Below are 21,205 nucleotides of genomic sequence, written 5' to 3'. Positions count from 1 at the left end.
TTTCTTAACATAAACACATGGTGTCTTTTCAAAATTTTTAGTTGGTAATAAAGAACAATGTAAAAGTGGTACATGACTAATTTAGGTAAAGAATTTAACTGAAACAGTATTTAACAGCTTCCACTATTGCACAATTTGTTACCTATGTGAGGTAAGACACAACTATAAGGACTCACCTGTGACCATTTAAGGCCTTATTTTCAGGGTTGTAATTGTCATGGTAAAGTAACAATACTTTCAACAGGAAATAAAGTCCTTGCAATCTGGGCCTTCAATCAGATGTGTGTTCCAGAGGCAGTTTCAGGTTATGACTTTTAATCTTGGCCAAGATAGAAAGCAAGGACAAATTTTATCATTTAAGTTTACAGATAAGGGATTTTTTTTCTCTAATAATGGAAGGAAATACTGGAACACTGCTTCAGGTACAGTCTGTCAAAAGATCTTGCTGCAGAGAACTATTTAAAAGTCCAAGTAATAAAGCAGTTTTACCTGGGGATGAAGGCAAAGGAAAAATTAACCGGCCAGCATACTGAATTGAGGACAGTTTAAAATGTTACTTACAAAAAAAAAAACTTTAAAAAGGCCACAAATACTTGAATTTTCCTTGGCACTGGATAAGCAGTTATATGTATCTGCTTTTCTGTATACGATAAAGGCTTTGGATGTCTTCCTGTAATCATGGATAACCTACAATTATCTTCCCTAGTTAACAACTTAAAGCAAGAGTATTTTAACTGGCAAAAAGTTCAGTCTACCTCTGCCCAGCAGGGAAATTTAAAAGGTAAAGGTAACAGGCAAGGCTTATAAGAAACAGTAGGTTGCAGTTAAATCCTTAAGCATATAAGATGAAAAGTGTTTTAGGTTGCAAATGTTAACCTTGATTTTTTAAAAAATTTGATGGTAAAACAAAAAACCTGCCACCCAATCTTCTAAATATCCAGGCAATTTATAGTACAATGTGTAACGTTGGGATCCAACTTCTCCCCCAGCAAAAAATTCTTTTTACAAATTAGGGCAACATTTACCACAAACCCAAAGAGGTGAAAAGACCCCACCTCGACTGAATGACAAAATACTAACAATGAGCTTTTCAATTAACATTAAAATTACTTTTATCATATGACTGAAATGCTAAAATCAAAAGCATTACAAGTGAAAGTGTTTGAGAGTAACTACATAAACATGTCTATTTCCATTTGTCTAATTTAGACTTCAATATCAGTATTAACAGCTCAAATTCTGATGTTGAACAATCCTTTTCCACTTTAATGCAGTGTAGGAAGAATAGCACACATTAAAGTTTGTTACGAAAATAGAGTTTATTAAAAACATCCCTATTGTTTTGAGGAGCTTTCACCATTACCTTGTCTTAAATTAAAAAAAAAAAAAAAATAGCACTTCTAATTACGGTTTGTAAACTTTTTAAAGTCAAAACTTTAAAAAAGTTACAGCAAAAAGGGTAATATTTTATTCATATTTTCAGTATTTTTTGTTATTTTGTGGCTATTTTTAAATAGAAGGGAAGCAATCAAATTGCTTACAACTCCCCACCAACTACTGCAGGGCTGTGATATAGCAGGAGCAAATATAATACAGCATCTGTACACCTCACGCTCTACACTCCAGGAAATGTCACTGTCACATTTTGACAAATTCCAGTCTCTAACGAGGGGCCTCTGCTGCTGAGCCAGAATCCTTTTCAGGTTCAACGGATGAGGTAGCCTCAGCAGGTGACTCTTCAGGTTTTACAACTGCGGCCTCAGACTCCCTCTTATCAAGTTCTGAAATGGTGTCTACATTTCCCACTTGGCTAACGGGAGGTTCAATGGTTTTGTTACCACCTGCTCTGTCTGTCACCTCAGGCTTTTCCTTTCCTCGGTTTTCTTCTTTCTCTCTACGAGACTCTCTATCTCTAGAATCTCTCTCTCTGTCTCGATGCCCACTAGATCGTCTATTTCTCTCTTCCAAGTCTCTGTGCCTGTCCCGGTCAGGGCTCCTCCTTCCCCACTCTCTCCTTTCACGATTACTATTCTCTCTATCATCATTACGGTTCCCATACCGTTCCCGATCATTTTCCACCCTATTTGCAAAAGATCTTCTTCCAAACCTTTCTTGGTCTCTACCTGAATTGAACTGCTGCCTATTATCATTTCTAAACGGCTGTGGTTGCTGCTGTGTTGGTGGTGGCTGTTGTGATGGTGGTGGCTGCTGCGGCTGTGGTGGTTGTGGCGGTGGCTGCTGCTGCTGTGGCTGTTGCTGCCTTCCATCTCTGTCTTCAGGGCCCCCTGGGCCTGGCCCTGGGCCCCCAAGCCCTGGCATTCCCCCAGGCCTAACAAAGGGGCCATGAGGTGGAAAGGGACCTTTCATTCCGTGAGGTGGAGGCATTCCAAAGCCCCCTGGTCCTGGTGGTGGCCCTCTATGCATCATATGTGGTGGCATAGGACGGGGTGGCATCAAAGGAAATCGCTGTAGATGAGGTGGAGGCATTCCTGGAGGGCGCTGGAGTGGGATCAGACCAGGTCGGGCACCAAGAAGACCAGTAGACGGTGCTTGGAGCCCAATCACAGGACCAGGTGCAACTCCTTGAGTGCCTAAAAAGCAATAACAATTAAAATGTAAGTAACACAAAATATGACAATCTGTGTCAACTATTTCTTGTGAAACTTAAAGCAAAATGAAAAGCAATACAGTAACTTCCAACTTCAAATTGCTACCTTTCATAAACTCAGTGGAGGAGGGGGCACCAGTAATAATTCTGGGCTAGTTTAAAGACTTACTTTTAGTATCTAATATAGGTACAGGTCAAAATAAGCTGGAAAAGTTAATTACATAATACCAGTCTTTGCAGAGAATATGTCAAAATCTACTTCTATAGACCTCATTATTAGTTATTCACCACTCAAAATATTTAAAACATTTGAGAAATACAATGTGCTTAAGTCTTAATGGGAAAAAGGACTGAATTCAGTATCAATTAACTATCCAAGCTGCTTGAAGGGTATTTTCATATGCACTCTTAAATATTTTGCACTTGTATTCTATATCTTCATTTGACTTAATACTAGGGGAAAAAATGAGGTCACTGACCCAGAAAATCCAGTCCAAAAGAGTATATAAAGACGGAAGTCTTTTTGATTCCGTGTTACATTTACTATGCAGTTGTTGTCTGTTGTTGTTACGTGCAGTCAAGTTGGACCCGACTCATAGCAAAGCATCACTTAAACACAAATGTTTACAAAATAAAGATCCATACACAAATGTAAAGTTTATTTTCACAGTTACTTTTTCAAAGCAGGACATAACGTGTAATTTGCTAAGCCAAAATGACTGCTGCATAATGCTGCTCAGCCATTCACCTTCAACACATTTCCATAGGTGGCAAGACTGACAAAGCTAGTGCTGCTGAAAGTAACGACTCACAGGCTTTATTTTCCCTTTTCAAGATGGTTTAATCACAGTTTACTGTAAGAGTTATATAAGTTCAAAAACTCATCATTTATAATGATACGGAAAAGAATAAAGATTTCTGTTTTGGCTCACCACTTGAGTTTACAGAATGAGATCTCTACCTTTGTATTTTGCAAATATAAATATCACAAGGCAAATACTATGACTAAAAACTGTTATTTTGATAATGGAAAATGTTCCAGATACTGCAGAACATGGTGTTTACCTATATACTGAAGGATGGAGTGGCAAAATATGGGTTGTGACTAATCAGTTGGCAATGGTTTTGTGACACTGAGAGAAAACAAGCGAGCAAGCCCAATGCTTTAATATTAAGTACTTCTTAAATCTTTTACCTACAACATCAAGTTATTTTATGTTTCCAGTTTATATGTGTCTACATTTTCTATAATAATAATGATAAACAAGCACTACTACATTTTTGCTACTCAAACATGTGGCCCAATACTATTCCGTCCAACTTAAAACATTAAATAGATTATACCTGAAAATGTACCAGCTCAAAACCCTTTTAACGCACAAAACTCACCAGCTTTGGTATTAAACAAAATACCCTTTAAATGCTTAGAGATTTACGTTTGGTAAAATACAATTTTACTTAGGGAGTAACCTTGGACATGTGCCTCAGTGTTCTGGCTTATGAAATGAGGAAATCTGTCTCTTGCTGAAATTTGAGATAAAATATCTAAGAGTGAGTGCTGTCCCTGACACACAGTTAAGTGCTCAAATTATTATTGTACATGTATCTAATATACAGGTGATGACTAACACTAAAAGTTTAACATTAGCAAAAACAAATGCTGTATTTTTCACTTCTGATAATTAAGACCTTATTAACTCCCAATACCCACCACAGTTTAAAGTCAACGATTTTGATAGCTGGAAAAAATGTAAATACATTGAGTTTCCATGTCAGGTCTGAAGCTGAGAATGGCTAAATACAACAAAAAACCAGAAATTGTGAAATGCATAAATGAGGCGAAGATTATACCTTCAGCCTCTTGTTAGGAAAATCCCAGACAGTGAACATACACAGAATCACCACCTATACCATCTCACAGATAAAAATGAAATCCAGTGGCAGACTCAAAGACTCTTCATTATCATTTAGTGAACATTTACTGAGTATTATAATGTACACTGGACTAACTAAAGCATCCCAAACATGTCCTCACTTTTTAAATAGTTTCAACATCGGGGACTTCAACTCAAAACAAAATAAAATGTTCAAGGCCAGGTACATCTCTTGTAATAGAGGTACCATTATATAGAACCACTTAAAAAATGCAACTTTACTTTTCATCCAACTTAACCAGAAAAGGTTTGTTTTCAAGGACTTAATTGATCAACACTGCTGTGGAAGTCAGTGAGGCATATTTAAGTACTCATCTACAGATTCAAGGGGCCAAATGACAAATTTCTAACACTAGAGAAACTGAGGATAAAAAGTTCTACTCCTGATTTCCCCATGACTGGCTTCCTCACCTAAACCAGAGTGACTGAAACGGCCTTGCCCTGCTCTGCCCACCATCAATCTGACAATGGCCAAAGGACACAAGGCCACTCTGCTTTGTAAAGGGAATAACTGGGCAATGATTTTTTGTCTCTGAAATATAAACCCGTTTCTAGGAACATCTCTCTTAAGTTCTTGATAACATGCATTTGATGGTATATACACATTAACATTTCTCACTTAAGTCTCATAAAGCACAGTATTTTTGTAAAATATGTGTTGCCTAATTCATTTAATCTATACATGTAGATACTTATGTTTGGGGATTGCTCAAAATATTACACAAATTCTTTCCATTTATAAATATTACAATGACACATCAGGCTATATTTCTGTTTAATAAATTCAACTTTTATGGATCAAGAAAACTTAAAATTTTACTGTTCTGTAAGAATTCCCAGGTGTATAGTAGAGCTGACAAGGGACAAAGTTGTAGTCACTTCTTGGCCACATCAAGCTCAACTGGCATAATATACTACACAAAAACAATGTTTCATCTCCTACTTTGGGATCTTAAAAGCTTACAAGCAGCCATCTAGATGCAATGATGGGTCTCTCTCCTTGTCCAGAGCAAAGAAGAATGAAGAAAACCAAAGATTCATGGAAACATTTAGTCCAAGTAACTGGTACAACATGCGATCCTTAGCTTATAGGACTATGAGACCATAAAAACTAGATGGTGCCCGGCTACCACTGTCAACCACTCAGGAGGGGGATCTACTTAGGAGATCCTGGATAGAGTGGGAGAACAAGGGGGGAGGGGGAGACTTAGATTGCCCTGATACAATACTCCCACAGTGTCACATGTTGACCTACAGGCCACGTAAATGGATTTTTTTTTTTTTTTTCTGCTTATCAATATTTTCTGATTTTATTTTTTGCAGTGACCACATACCATTTTTATAAGTTATATTTAATTAAAAACAAGTCTGGGCAGAAGCCCTTGGTATACATGCTAGCAGAACTAATTTATTAGAGAAGTTGGCATTATGTGTATACCGTTGAAATATATGATGATTTATCTAGGTTGAAAGGACATTCAAAGCAATTTTTCATTTTATGGAATGTACAAAGTGCAAGATCACTGACAATTTTAGAGTTACAAATTTTTAAAAGTTCATTCACACATATATTGAACATCTGCATAATGTGCCAAGGATATATAGAGAAATAAAACATAGTCCTGTTCTTTTCAGCAGGACACAGCCTAATAGAAACAAACTTCAATTGCTGGAGAAGGTATGTGTACTAATGTGTAGTACATAAAGGTGGAACTGATAAAGTTGGTGTGTGAATCTGAGTGGGAGTCACAGTGCATGGCTGAATTGGGTCTCTAAGGAAGGAAAGACTGTTTCAATGACAGTATCACAAAGGGCATTGTCAAGGGAACAGCAGCTTTTAAAAAGGCTTGACAGGGTGAAGCAGCAAAATGGGTTGAGGGGTAAGGTTTATGTGGCTGAACAGGTGGGTCTGTGGACTTTAGAAACCTCACTTGGCATGAGATATAACCTGGATTTATAACGTTAAGTGAGGGGGATACTACTGAGGAATTTTTAGCAGGGATGACCCTGCGTCTGTTTTTGAAAGATCCTTCTGGCAAGGAGTGGAAAATACTAGGGAGCAGTTAGGCCCATATCCCAAGAACTGGGGACAGGGATGAGACTGAAATTAACAGAAGTGCTGGTGATGAGGAACAGATTTAAAGGATTTACTGGGCAGGATTTGAGGAACCTAGACTTTGAATGAATGTGTGGATGGAGGCTTCCATGCAAGACTTGAGAAAAGCAAGTTTTGGAGAAAGATGACAGATGTTACGAGGCAATGCCGAGTTGGAGGGATCTGGGTGACTAGTGGTGGTGATGTACTGAAGAATTTGATCACACATATCTAAAGCTCAGAAGAGTCTCAGTGGGGTATCTGAATTAACCCACCCAAAGGCTTTATGGGAGAAAGAGCTGATGATCAGCTTCCATAGATTACAGTGTAGGAAACCTTGTGAGGCAGTTCTATACTCTGTCACATGAGAGCACTATGAATAAAAAATAAACTTGACAGCATTTAACATCATCACCCAGAATTAGGTGGCAAATGCAGACCTGAGGAAACACCATGTTAGAAGACAGAGATGCTTCTTAATATATTAAAGGTGTTAAGGCAGACCAAAAAAGTGACAATCCCAAATGTCTGCATTCAAATTTAAGAAGTATAAAAAATACACTGGAGTTTAACTGAAAATTAACTGTGTATGTCTCCTATTATGAGCTAAGAACAAAAAAAGGGTTGTTTCACAATTAAAAGTCAAAATTAAAGGCAAGGTGCCATTGCTATCTACAGTGAAGATGATCAAAATCATGGGAAATGAATAAACAAGTAGATTAAACAGAGGGGAGAAGAGGCAGGCTGATCTCATGTTTGGAGTAACTGGTCCTTGAAATCTTGGAGGAAAATACATACATACATAAATACAAAAGACACATTAATAAGTAAAGGACTACAGTGTAATAAGGAAGAAAAAACATAGGTTTGATTTAATACTGCAGGAGTGACCAATTACACTGGTTAGCTGAAGATCTGTGTGGGATTTTCAAAGAAAAGCCAGGACTTGTACGTTATAAAAGGGAGGGAGGAGGGTGGACACAGAAAGAACATCAAGAGTCACCTTTTCTATACCTGTTCTCCTCCGATGATCTTCGCTTCCATTCTACCCCGGGCACAGCCTCCAGGAAGCCCTGAACTCTCCATTACCAGTAACTTCATTACTTCAGATTTCTCAATTTCATGCACCCCACTCTTTGATCTTTCTTTCCAGGTCATTTTCTCTGGGACTCCATTCCCATTCAATCTTCAATCCCATTAGGATTTGACCCCAGTGCCCCCTTGTCTTTAATTCCCTCATTACCTTATTTAGAGTCACCATTATTTACCTGGAAGGAACAGTGGTTTTAATCACAACTCTTCTACCTAATCTGTTCCAGAGCATTGCTGGGGATTGCTGCACCCCACCCCACCCCAAAAAAGACATGCTTACTTTTTCTTACTATCTCATTTTAAATATATAACCACAACCAAAAGTTACGTCCTTAATTCTTGATTGCTAAAAGGTTACAGAGGTGCCTTGGAAGAAAGTTCTGGAGATCTATTTTCTTAAAAACAAAACTAAAAAAGCCACTGAAAACCCTATGGAACAGTTCTACTCTCTAACACATGGGGTTGCCATGAGTTGGCATCTACTTGACAGCAACTAGTTTTTAATTCTGGCTAGCAACCCAATGTTTTCCTAGTCAATTCCCATTCTCCTTTTCCATGTTCATGTTTCTTCTCAAAACTCTGTCCACTCTTAGCTGGTTTATTTTGTTTTGTAACAACTGTACTATGATACAATTCGTAAAGGCTACAATTCTCCCATTTCAAGTGTACAATTCCGTGTCTTCAGTACATTCAGAGCTGTGCAACCATTACCACAATCAACTTCACCACCTTTTCATCAACCTAAACAGATACCCTTTATCAATCAGTTGTCACTCCCCATTTCCATCAGCCCAGGCAGCTGGATAATCAGGGACTTGCTTATTCTAAACATCTCATATAAACAGAATCATACAGTAGTTTTGACTGGTTTCTTCCACTTAGTATGTGTTTTAAGTTCATCCATGTTGTATTTCATTTGTTCTTGTTGCTGAATAATATTCCACTATATGGGTATACCATATTTCATTTAAACACCTTTCATCCACCTACATACTACCAAAATCTACCAGTTTACCTGCATTTGTATCCACATACTCCTCCTGTTCATCAGCTGTGTTCCAAAGGTTAAGCCCTCTATTTGAATCCTGAATCCCACGTAAGGATACCAACCTATAGCAATTACCTCTCTTCTTTACTGCACCAAAATTCTTTCCTCTACTGGATTTACCTATAAACATACTGTGATGTCTTTAAAATAGAAAACAAAAATAAATCATCTCACCCTTCATATCCCATCCCATACGGCTAACCACCTCAAAGTGACATCCAAAATCACTGTATACATTTTGTCTCCCATTTTTTTTCCTGACCCTGTAATAACTGGACTTTTGTACATCATTCTAATGAAATCACTTTTCCCAAGGTCACCAGGAGCCTTCGTTTGTGAAACTCAGTTGGCTAGCCCAGCACTCTTCCTTGACTCATCAATAGCATCCAACAGTTGTTCTCTTCTTCATTCCTAGGAAACTCTCTTTCCTTGGCTCTCAGAATTCCTCTACTTTTGCCTCCGAGCTCACTGGCTGTGCCTCCTGAGTCTTTATTAAGAACAATAGGACAGGACAGTGGTTAACACACGGGCACTGGAATCAGGTTAACTTGACTCCTAGCTCCACAACTTCTGGCCCTGGGTAAGTTACTTCATTAGCCTGCTTTCTCTGTCTATAAATTGGAGATAACTGTACCTATGTCAGAGTGTTGTAAAACTTGTGACAATGTATGCTGGAAGAGTTGGCGGCACATGGGAAGTACTATTATGTCTCAGCTCTTGGTATCATGTTCTCTCAATTGCTAACATTCAAGTATCCCAGGGCTCAGCCTTCTCTACTACTCAATTTACACACACTCCACCCCAGGTAATCTCATAGGCACATATGGCTTTAAATATCTAAATGCTGGTGACACTAGAATTTACATCTCTAGACCTTACTCACCTAGTTGTTTACTTGACACCCACATCTAGATAACGAAGTTAAATTACCCAACATTTTACTTAATATCTTCCCCTTCCAAACCCACTTCTCCTACTGATCTCCGGAATGGCAATTATATTCTACCATTCACACAGGGCAAAATCTTGTCATTTTTTCACACTGCATATTTAATTAAGGAGATTCTGAAGGATCTACCTTCAAAATACGTTTAAAATCCAACCACCTATCACTTCCACTGTCCTACCCTACTCCAACATAACCTGTTAGCTAGCATCTACTGCAATAGTATTCAAAGCAGTCTACCCTTCCAACTCCTACAACCTGTTTTCTATGCAAGAGCCATATGATCCTTCACAACAACAACAACAAAAAGCAAACAAAAACCTCCACATACATATCAACACACTCTCAGATCAAACTCTACACTTCTCACTGCACTTAAAACCTGGCCCTTGACAACCTTCCTAACTAATCTCCTACCACTCTCTTCCCTCTGCTCACTCTGCTTCAGCCATATTAGTCCCCTTGTTTCCCATGAAACAAGTCATGCTTGTTTTCAACTCAGGCCCCCTTAATCATTCTCACCTCTACCTGAAATGCCTTTCCTCTCTGTATTTACATGGTTTCATTTGCCCTTTATTCAGATTCCTCCAATGTTAACTCCTTAGATGTCTTCCCTAACAACTCTATTAAAAATAGGCCATTCCATGTGACATACCATCCCTACCTCGCCCTAACCATCCGGTGCTTTATTCTCTTCATAGGACTATCTCCATGCAAAATTACCCGTCAATTTACTTATTTTCTAAGTCCCTATTAGAATGCAAGCTCCAGGAACATTAGCTTTGTCTTATTCTTTCTACTTTTCCTAGTATTTAAAAGGGTGCCTGGTACACAGTAGTCAATAAATGTGTGCTAATATGTAACTGAGTGGTGCCGGCAGAGGTGATTACCAGACTCATCAAGAAGACTCACCTCTCAGGGAAAAATGAATGGCAGTGAAAGGGAAAGATATGAACAGTTGATATATCTTTTTCCTCACGGGAAAATTTCATTTTAGGTTCATGCAAAATGCCAGTAACATTCATTCTGTCAGGGTTAAACTTTCTTTAAATTCAGGTCCTCCCAGACTGGCGATGGGGAAACATTAACTTCCTTTGGGAAAGATTTCTGCTCTCTTTTCCTGAGAGATGAGCCTTGATGATCTGGTAATCACCTCAGCCAAAACCACTCATCATACATTAAACATGTATTTATTCAATATCAACAGCTCATATCTTCCCCTCTTCTGCCCCATGATCCCTAGTGTTTTCATTTATCTCAGACCTTCAGAAAATCAAAATAACAGTACAATCAACTGTACTTCCTTTGCCTAGATTCATCTATTAACAACATTTAAGGCTTATTTATTGGAGAAGACCCCTGTGTGATCTGTGTAGTAGACATGTGTTCTGGGAATTGGGGAGAAGAGTAAGGACCTAGTTTTCAAATAATGAGAATGCATTTCAGATTGCATTATACATTATGATTATATATATATATATATATATATATATATATATATAATTAATGCTTAGAATGTTAGTAAGAGATTTTAAAAGAAACCTGAATTTCCAATAATGCAGGTATACTGAGATGTATATCTATCTTCAGCATGAGTTCTGTTTTGATAATACCTAAAGCGTTGACAACCAGGATTTCAAAAGATGTATCAGAAACCAATTATTACCTCCCAAAAATGACTTTTCTTTTCCAAAATGATGCATAAAAGGCTCTACATAGTTAATTTTCCTATTGTTATTAGATGCCACTGAGTCAATTCCGACTCACAGCAATGTTATGTGACAGACTAGAACTGACCCACAGGGTTCTACTGGCTGTAATCTTTACAAAAGGAGATCACCAGGTCTCTCTCCCACATATCCAACTGTGTGGGTTTCAAAACACCAACCTTTGGCTGAGCACTTGAATGCTTAACTATTTGCGTAAACAGGTCACCTTTATTTCCCTATAGTTCGTTTATATTTTATTTTTACAATTTTGGATTGTATACCAATTACTATTTTACTATTATTGGCAAATATAATAGCTATGTCTTAAGAGTTGCACTATTAAAGTCAAGAAGTTCAGAATACATAGTTATCATTCTATCAGGTTATCTGTAGGGCACTTTATTTTCAATATTAGCTGGAAAACAATTCTTACCTGAAATTCTGCACAGCAGTATCTTTATCTACCAAAATCAATCTAAACCCCAGTGTTTCTGCCTCTCCTCAAGCTCAAAAAGGTATTTAAATTTAAAGATACTCTTTAGACTTGAGTTCTGCAGCAGCCTACGAAGTGACAGCCCAGTGAGGGATGAAGACATTATAAGCAGCTTTCAAGTTTCTTTTGTGCAACACCTTCTGCATGTTTGTCTGAAGTACTTTACCTTCTGAGAAAGTATAGTGTATTTATGCATAAACTCATATGCAAATATCTGTTGCAGGGTGTTATTTGGAATTACTCCCTGTATCCACTTACATTATACTAAGGTGAAGGCACTGTGGTGTGTTTTGGGGAACCATTTCATATAACTACATATCCTAAACAGAAGAACACAATGCAATATTTAGAACACTAATGCAAATATTTTAAAGTTTCCAAAGAATGCTTTCATAGGATAAAGTCAACAGGCTTTGCTTTGTATCAACTTAAACACCTAGTAAACCCCTCTAGCTTATGATTTAATGTACTCAAACACCGTGAAGTTCACAGTAAGAAGAAACAAACAAAAAATTTGTTTTAAAAAACATTAGCATTACTGTTAGCATCACTTAAAAAAGTCTACTTTCTAAAATCTTCTTCAGGTTTCCTTTGAATGTTACTTATACTAGCAGATTGGTGCTCTAATGTTTTAATTTAAATATTTAAATATTGCTAATGATAAAAAAAAATTATAAAATTCTAGACAGATAGTGGATAGAAAAATCCAAAGCTAAGTGAAACCACCACAAAACAAGTACCAATTTTACACTAATTCTTGAAACTGAGGTGGCACAGGGTTAAAGTGCTTGGCTGCCAATCAAAAGATTGGTGGTTTGAACCTACCAGCAGCTCTGCAGGAAAAAGATGTGGCAGTCTGCTTCCCTAAAGACTGTACAGCATTGGAAACTTTATGGAGGGCAGTTCTACTGTTATAGTGTTGTTATGAGTCAGAATCGACCTGATGACAGTGTTTTTTTCTTTTTAAACAGAATGATAAATGTATTCATTTTCTAGGTGTTTTAGGAATGACTCTTGCATAAAAGCAAACACATCTGTGTAAGTATAATAGTTTACAAACCAATTTTGTCCACATAATTTCATGAGATGTCCAAGTCTGGGATCATCAACTCAAATGCCTATTGAGGCCATGCAGGAAAGATGTGTGCAAATTAGGCCCGAAGGACATCATACCACACTATCTAGCAATTCAACATATACACCACCAATTTGTGACTTTCTTTAAACCCTCTGGTAACAAACTAATACCACTAAGTAGTAAGGAACCTTACAAACAACCTATTCTTATTTATAAAATTCACCTTCATTTACAGTAATGTGACAAAAACTGAGAGAACTCTTTGCATATCATTAATTAAAGAATGAATGTATTTGGCAGTGGAAAAGGTTTTAATTCTCCACAAAAAGAATGAGTCCAACTTAGAAGAGTTTTTCCTTGAAAAGATAGTTTGGATATACTGGTAACAGAGTAGAGATATGTAACACAAACAAACATGTTTTTTTTGTGTATTATTTTTTATTGTTTGGAACACCAAAGTAACCCAAATTTCACATTTACAATGAATTTTTTAATAAAAAAAGAGACTATACATCATATTAGAGTAACACATTATACAAAAGTTTTTAAAAAATAAATCACAGACACTTATACAGTAAAGAGAATGAAATGAATTGCTATTATCTTTCATATTCCTTCTCTCCTTATTGAGCAACAACTGTAGAATGTTGTCCTTAACTTTTACGAAGCCACAACTGTTCTATTAGCTGAGTATGTTGTACTAAGAACTTGAGCAAAGGGTTACAGATTTTTAAATCAGGTGATAATGAATTATTATTGTGCAGCAAATAATTTGATCATTTTCAGATATCAATATTAATTAAAAGAATCAGAACCTCGAAAAGATGGAGGCTTAGTTCTCTCCAAATTCAGTAGTATGGGCTACCCAGCCCAACTTCAGAAAAGGGTAGTCACTACCCACAAAATAACAACCATATATAAGTCTGATCATATGGAAAATTCTTAAAACCAAACCATCCTTAAGGTACTGCATCCTTCCAGTATAATTAGGCCTCACTTCAGAATTTTTGAATATCTGTTAAATGACTGTTTGGTCACTGTTACTTTAAAAATATTATTGCCACATTTCAGAAATTAAGATCCAGGAATTCAATGAAGCCTCAATGATATATTTACCTTTAATTGTAAGAAAACTGTATGAATATTATTAATGGAAAGAATATAGATATTAGGCTATCTCATTAAATACAATACCACTATGATTATCACCAGGTTTCCTCTGTAACTCAACTGATTGGAACTTTAAAAGTGTGAACTTATCTAGTCTACTTTGAAAATATCTAAGGCAACTATATCAAGATACAGTTTGTCTAAAAAATTTGCCTCTGTCTGCCAACATACAGAACAGTTAAAAATCAATCAAAGCTGAAATAATATATAGAATATTGTTCCCTTGGTGTTCTAAATATAATCTGTGGTATTTCTTACCTGTAAAAAGCATCCATCATTCACTGGGTGCTTACTCTGTGTCAGGAACTGTATCAGATGTTTTATTTATTTTTATGTTAACCCCTTGATTCATCACAACACCCTAGGTTGTTATTTTTCTTCTTCTTTTTTTTTCCCCCCTTAACAGATGAGGAAAATGAAGCTTAGTAATCCTTTCTAGGCTAAAAAAAAATTTTCTGGTATAGCATAGCACTTCCTCTTATTATCGTAAGCAAAAACATTAGAGCACCAAAAGGAAATGTGAAAAACATCTTATTTCTCGTGTTCTGTTACTTGGTTAATGTCAACAATACCCTAGTCTAATTATTGATTCTTTAGTATTGCAATATTGTGATTTGATTACTACAATTCTTTTATGAAAATGGTAGAACTGTTACTAGGGTCTTTAGGATGAATTCTCCTTTATGTATCTATTTCCATAAACACTGAAAAAAAATCTCTTTTTTCTCTGAAAGGTCAATAATCATGTAATATTCTTTTCAAGGTTTAAAACTAATGACTGACACTAAATTGGTGCATTTTTTTTAGTCAAAAATGTTCATTTTAGTTAAAACAGATTCCACTTTTAAGTTACATAAAAGTTTAAACCTTTCTGGATTTGAGACTTTGTATTATAAAAATTTGCTAACAAGATAATCAGAGGTAAAACAGAAACAACCCAGCATTGACAACCATCTGCCCACTGACTCACTCATGTATAAATGTCCTTTTCTCCCTCATGTAGTAGCTTCCATTCTTGTTGGAGGAAGGTAGTCACACAAGCAGATATATGAAGGGTGACAACAAATGCTAACAAGATTCTGAGTTTAATTCTTCTTTTAGCATTGCTTAGTTTACTAAGTTTATTTTTTAGGCTTACTAATTTTTTATTTTTTATTTTATTTCAGGTGTTAGATGCAGAGTTTAAAATGTGAGTTTCAATACCGATTACAAATAAAGGGGGCAGAGTCTTCAAGGCCTAAATGTTGAATCAGAGGTAGGCTTATTCTTTAGGATGGTTTGAAACCAGTGGTCCTTAAATTCCTAGAGATTATTAAAGCTTTTCATTCATTCAACAACTTTACTAAGCAGCTATTAAATGGCTAGCCCTCCTCTAGTCCAGAAAAGTGCACAAACAAATGCAATTTTGTAAACAGTCTCGAGGGGTCTAATATTCATGAATTCTAGACTAGGAAATTTTATTTCAAAGGGAATTCATAAGCAGGGGTATAGGGCTGAGAGGTTGATCAGAAAATTCTAGCCTACTCAGATTCTGTGATACTTATGCAATTATCTTATTATAATTAAGAAGAAAAAAGTAACATAAAACAAATCCAAAGATGTTTGGTCTCCAGGCTCCTAATCCAATGTTCTTTCTAATATATGATTCCCATTAGGATGCAGACCTCTTAAGCAACTTTCTCATTAAAGAAATAATTTCCATCATTATGCTACAATATTGGTGACAAAATTTAACCCCCAAATGCTGTTTTGCCATTGCCCAGTCTGTGTACTAAGAAAAATAAAAATTAAGTTTATCATCAGCCTAAGTTTAGTCCGGGAGGGGGCAGAAGACAGCATGCCATTTAAAAATAAATAGATTTTTATTAAAAATATAATATACATGCAGAAAATTGAAATTTCCAATAGGAATACAAGGTATAAAGTGAAAAGTCAAAGTCCTCCATCAAAAATCAATATTCCACAGTCCTACATCCCAGAAGTAACCAATGCGCCTCTTTACTAAGATTATAAAAGCTTACAAATACCAATGATCTCATATAACTATCATGTTATAATGCTAAGGAAATATTAACTCCCCATATTTAAGAGAATCACGTATTATATTTGGCAATGCCACTTCAAATTAAGAATTTATTTATTGAAAAAATGGTCTACTATGACAAGTATGTAGTAATTTATTTATAATTCAAGCACGCAAAGGTAAAGGGTCAACACCCTTTAAGATGTAAACAATCTAAATTATACCTCCCTTGAGCTTAGTAATAAAGTCAGGAGAATCCTTAAAGCTGTGTAAAAAGTGTAACAGATAAGCCTTAGCAGGAGAAAACTGAGGGATCAGTGGGAAAGCATTACCTCAGGCTGTGCAACTGCCACTAAGATTACAAAGCTAGTTTACTGCAATGTACCAAAGATGAGTTCCTTGCCAGTCCACAAAGAATGCTACCAGACTCTAGGGGCTCTAGGTAAATAAAAATTGGTCCTGACAGGAAGAAATCCATGTTGACAAAGAAATTCTATATCCTATAAAGCTGGGGAAAGAGTCTGAAGTTCTGTCAACCATGATTTTATCAACTCCTTTTCAGAGATTACTTCAATCAACTTTCTATACCAAATTAAAACGTGCAAATCCAGACTTTTATTCAAGACAGAAAAACAAACAAACATGATTTCATCTTTCACACTGTCTCTCTGGCTACTCCTGATAAAGAGAAAGTGCACATATTTAAGATGAAAATACTACTCTAGGAAAAATAGTAGCCTTGGAGAATATTTTTGCAAAATGAGCATTGTTTTTAAAACACCTAACCTTAGGGCTATGGGGGAAAAAACACTAATGATAAAAAAATCAACTTACCAAGAAGTGAAACAGGCTGGGTTACAGGAGGGGTAGGCAGATTCGTGGGAGCAGCAGGTGGCACAGCAGAGCCATACATTTTCACACTGTCAGCAGACTCGGCGTTTCCTCTAGCCCCAGACACCACTGTTGGAATGGGATTTCCAATAGATAAGTCTTTTGTAGTGTCTTCATTTATACCAGCGATAGTAGCTAAGGAATATAATCACATCAACATGTGAAGCTGAATAATTAATTATCTCCCCGGCAAACATTCTTTTGCCACACTACAGACCCTATTACTGGTTCACTCTCCCTCCTACTCCCAAGAGGACAGGTGAACACAAAGGAAAAATATGCTTACAGTTTGGGATGCTTATTGGTGGAGTGTGAGGAGGAGGAATGGATACTGGTGGAGTTATAGGAGGTGGGGGTCCAGGAGGAAGAAAACCTAAAACAAGAAAAATAATGTCCATTTATGCTGTGTCACGTCATTTTGGGCTTGAGTAGAATGACTTTTCAAATTAAACATACCCGGTGGTAAATGCATTGGGTTGAATCCTGGGCGCAAAAATGGTGGTGGTGGAGGAGGAGGAGGAACACCAGGGCCAAAGCCTGGAGGAGGGATTCCCAAAGGAGGCGTGAAAGTAGGTGGCTGGAGTGCACCAACCACAGGTGGACCTGGCTGATGCGGTGGGACCTAAAAGAAAGGAAAATGAAACCACATTTCTGCTCACACAGTGAGTATACATCAAGAAAATGTCATACTGGTAAAAAAAAGTTTCTTTTCTAAAATGTGGTTACAGAAATGTATTAGATAATTAAAGTGGTATTTATCTGTACTTACCAACTCATATAAATCAAATTCGGGTCTGACTCGATGGCACATAACAACAACATCACACAGTGATTACTATCACAGGTCCTAAAGTTAGACTGCCTGGTCCCCTCCCTTAACTAACTGTGACCTTGAGCAAATTAACCTCTCTAGACCCCAGTTCACTTATCAGTAGAATGGGACAAATGAAGACCTCACATAATTATGGGCATTAAATGAGTTAAGCAACTCCAGGAATAGGGCTAGGAGAGAAAATTTCCACATTTATAGATAAAAATGTATCTTCACGTTAAATAGCATTCAATTTATTAAATAGATTTTAATCATTTGTTAAAAATATGGTTTTCTGATGACAAAAGCCAAACTGAGGATTAAGCAGCTCTCTTTTCCCTTACAGCAACTGCTTATTTATACATATCCAGTTTCCCTCAGAGCAACAGAAATAATATGAAACAGGTTCTCATCTCATGCCTGGGACATTATAAGGTAAGATACATCAAATAATATATAAAGAAGTGTGGCAAATGAATTTACTCTGGTTTTATTAATACATAATGAAAAATGTGTTAGAAGATTTTATAAACAGTAGACTTGATGGTGTACCATATAAGATGACACATATTTACATACTCTTGTCTTTGACTATGAATCTAGACACACATTTATAATAAATTTTTATAAGATTTAGCAAGGGATCTTTCAGACACTTAGAAGTTTAACAAACTGCTGAAATCTCACCTGTGGAGGTGGTACTGTTATAGGTGTAGGAACAGGAATAGGAGGGACAGGAACAGGCAAAGCTTTAGGTATGGGTGATACTGGTTCTGTATGTGAGGTTTCTGCACCTCCATTCTGAGCAACTTCATTTTCAGACTTCTTGGGAATTCCTTTCCAATCTAAGAGAATTAAAGAAATTTAGTAATAAAAAAAAAAAAGTAATGAGTAACAACACCAAACGTGTAAAAGCACGTTTTCTATGAGCCAGGGACTATTCTAAGTACTTCATGTACTAATTCATTTAATTCACATACCCATATTTACATGCTTTATGTATTTATATAAATGCTGCTATTATTCCAAGCTTACAGATGAGGAAAGCATCATCAGCTGGTCTATATCACATACCTAGTAAGTGGCAGGGCTGGAACTCAACCCACACACTTCTGGCTCTAGAGTCTATGCTGTAATTACAACAGTACACTGCTTAAAAGTATTAAAACAATAACAGCAATAAAGATAATGAAGCAGCCACTATCTCCTGAACAAATGTTCCATAACATTAAGAATAACTAAGATAACCTTCACCTTATTTCCAGGTATCTTCCAACCAAGTAAAAACAACAAACCATTCTGCCCTCTGGGGGCCTATTTCATCAGAGAGTCTCTTCTCTTTACCTTCTCAGTAAACCCTCCACTGGACCAGAAGCTCCAAGAGAATTTGGAAGAGGCAAGGTGGAGATCCCACTGTGCCCTGGAGGAGCTTCTCAGAATGCCTGGTACATAACAAATCCCTGACACTTGTTTGGCGTAACAAAAATCTACCTCTACCCTTAAGTGAAGGCACCTTATCAAAGGAGGAAGTGCAGAACGGAAACAGTACAACTCTCAAACTACACTCCTGCTTCCTTTAAGGTTCATTCTATTTTGCCATGCCATCCTGTGCTCCTCTTTGTTCTTGCCCTCTGTCTCTAAGCCATGCTTGTACACTGCCATTGTTCCCACCATCAATCTAGCATTTTAAACATTCATGCCCATAAATACTTGCATCTCTTCATTTTATAAGCTTGTCTATTGCTACTCTGGACATTAAATGTGTCCAAAGAAATTATTATTAAGCATTAGAGTAGAACACAATATACCAGTGATGCTCAGATTAAGGCTCATTTGATTTAGGTTTTTCACAGTGAAAATTCTATGCAATATTTTAAGTAACAGTAATTATCTGATTTGTGTTTACATCGCTCCCACTAAACGTGAAGGTGTGTTAAGGGCAAAGACCATGTTTGTCTTATTCACTACTTCATCCTCAGTTTGAATGGAGAGACCGGTACTGTCTCCTCCACAAGTACAGAGTGAGCATTTGAAAAACCTCAAAGCTCACTTTCTAATGAAGACAACAGAGAGGACATTTGATCATATCACATGTATTACCATGTAAGTGGATGAATGTTAAGAGAAATTAAGTACTGTTTTACCTGGGTTAAGCGTATCACTGTCTAACATTCCTCCTTCACAAAAACTCTCCAGTTCCTCAGGTTTGACTTTGTCCCATGGAATATAAGTAACACCAAGTTCTACGTCCCAATACTGTTTATAATCTGCCTTTATTCCTTTATTTAAGGCCCAGGCAATCTATTTCACCATTAGATAAAATAAAAAGAGAGAGAAAAAAAAAGTCATTAAATCTTGAAAGTTAACTATGCTCTCCCATTCTAATCGCATCCTCCCACCCCTGAAACAACCTGGGGACCACTTTTGGAAGCCTATGGGTACTTGGAATTATTCAATAGCAGATTAAATCCTTTAGGGAGGGTAATTCAAGGATAATACCAGGATTCTAACATCATTTAATAACATTGAAGAAACACCAACTTCATTTAACAATTTATTTGAAAAAGTTCAAGTCCTTTCTAGGAAGAATACCTACGCACTTAAAACCTTTTCTCTGTCTTTGGTGAATATTATTCACAGTTCATTCTAAGATGAGATGGTAAACTTTAAGAACCAAGTATGGAAAACTAAATATTTTTTGAATAACAATGCATTTTAATAAATGACATTTTATTTAAAGCACCAATTAATGAATGTACTTTTGGTCCAGCCACCTACATTTGGGAGTAGGAGTGGGGACAACCTACTACTAGCATGCATTTAAACATTTAAATTTTTATGTTAATAAAACACTATAGTTCTTTTAGGAGAGAATCACTTTTTTAAAAAATTCAATTTGGCAAGGTATATATGAAATGCCTCAGTATCAAAGTCTTTTCTAAGCCCAAACTTATAGCTTTTTAAAAGTCACGTATCTATGCATTTATTAAATTTTCAAAAACTGCATCATAAGGTATAAAACGGTACCTTTATGGATTTCTGGTTCACTTTATAGTTTCCTCGGCTCAGTTTCTGCAGGGCACGATAAGCATCTTGCCTATGAACCATAACAATATAGGCACAACCCCTGGGAGGAATCATCTGTTCCAAAAATGTTTTAAAATTAAAAACAATATAAAATACTAAGTAACCACTTTTCAACAACCACTTCCCAACACTCCTGGTTCGCTTGCTATAATTAATTTTACTTATTATAAGAAAGTAAATTGGCATTTCAAGTTTAGTCTCAATTGGTAATTATTAATGA

At 36.5% G+C, this 21,205-nt stretch overlaps 1 protein-coding gene across 1 annotated transcript in view; it reads right to left on the bottom strand.

Annotated features, from left to right (window-relative positions):
- Positions 1-1,662: 1,662 nt before the first annotated feature.
- SCAF4 (SR-related CTD associated factor 4) overlaps positions 1,663-21,205 on the bottom strand; it is an 86,080-nt gene continuing 66,537 nt past the window's right edge. The window contains exons 15-21 of the mRNA XM_007941312.1: positions 20,926-21,039; positions 20,043-20,199; positions 18,586-18,743; positions 17,544-17,709; positions 17,374-17,460; positions 17,031-17,222; positions 1,663-2,591 (exon numbers count right to left, since the gene is read on the bottom strand). Coding sequence (XP_007939503.1) covers positions 1,663-2,591; positions 17,031-17,222; positions 17,374-17,460; positions 17,544-17,709; positions 18,586-18,743; positions 20,043-20,199; positions 20,926-21,039 — 1,803 coding nt within the window. The remainder of the gene's footprint in view (positions 2,592-17,030; positions 17,223-17,373; positions 17,461-17,543; positions 17,710-18,585; positions 18,744-20,042; positions 20,200-20,925; positions 21,040-21,205) is intronic.

The sequence above is a fragment of the Orycteropus afer genome, unplaced genomic scaffold (genome assembly GCF_000298275.1).
Source record: "Orycteropus afer afer isolate SDZICR_OR568_19922 unplaced genomic scaffold, OryAfe1.0 scaffold00078, whole genome shotgun sequence".
Taxonomy (NCBI): domain Eukaryota; kingdom Metazoa; phylum Chordata; class Mammalia; order Tubulidentata; family Orycteropodidae; genus Orycteropus; species Orycteropus afer.
The sequence above is the reverse complement of the archived record's forward strand: the minus strand, read 5'-3'. Positions and strand labels throughout refer to the sequence as shown.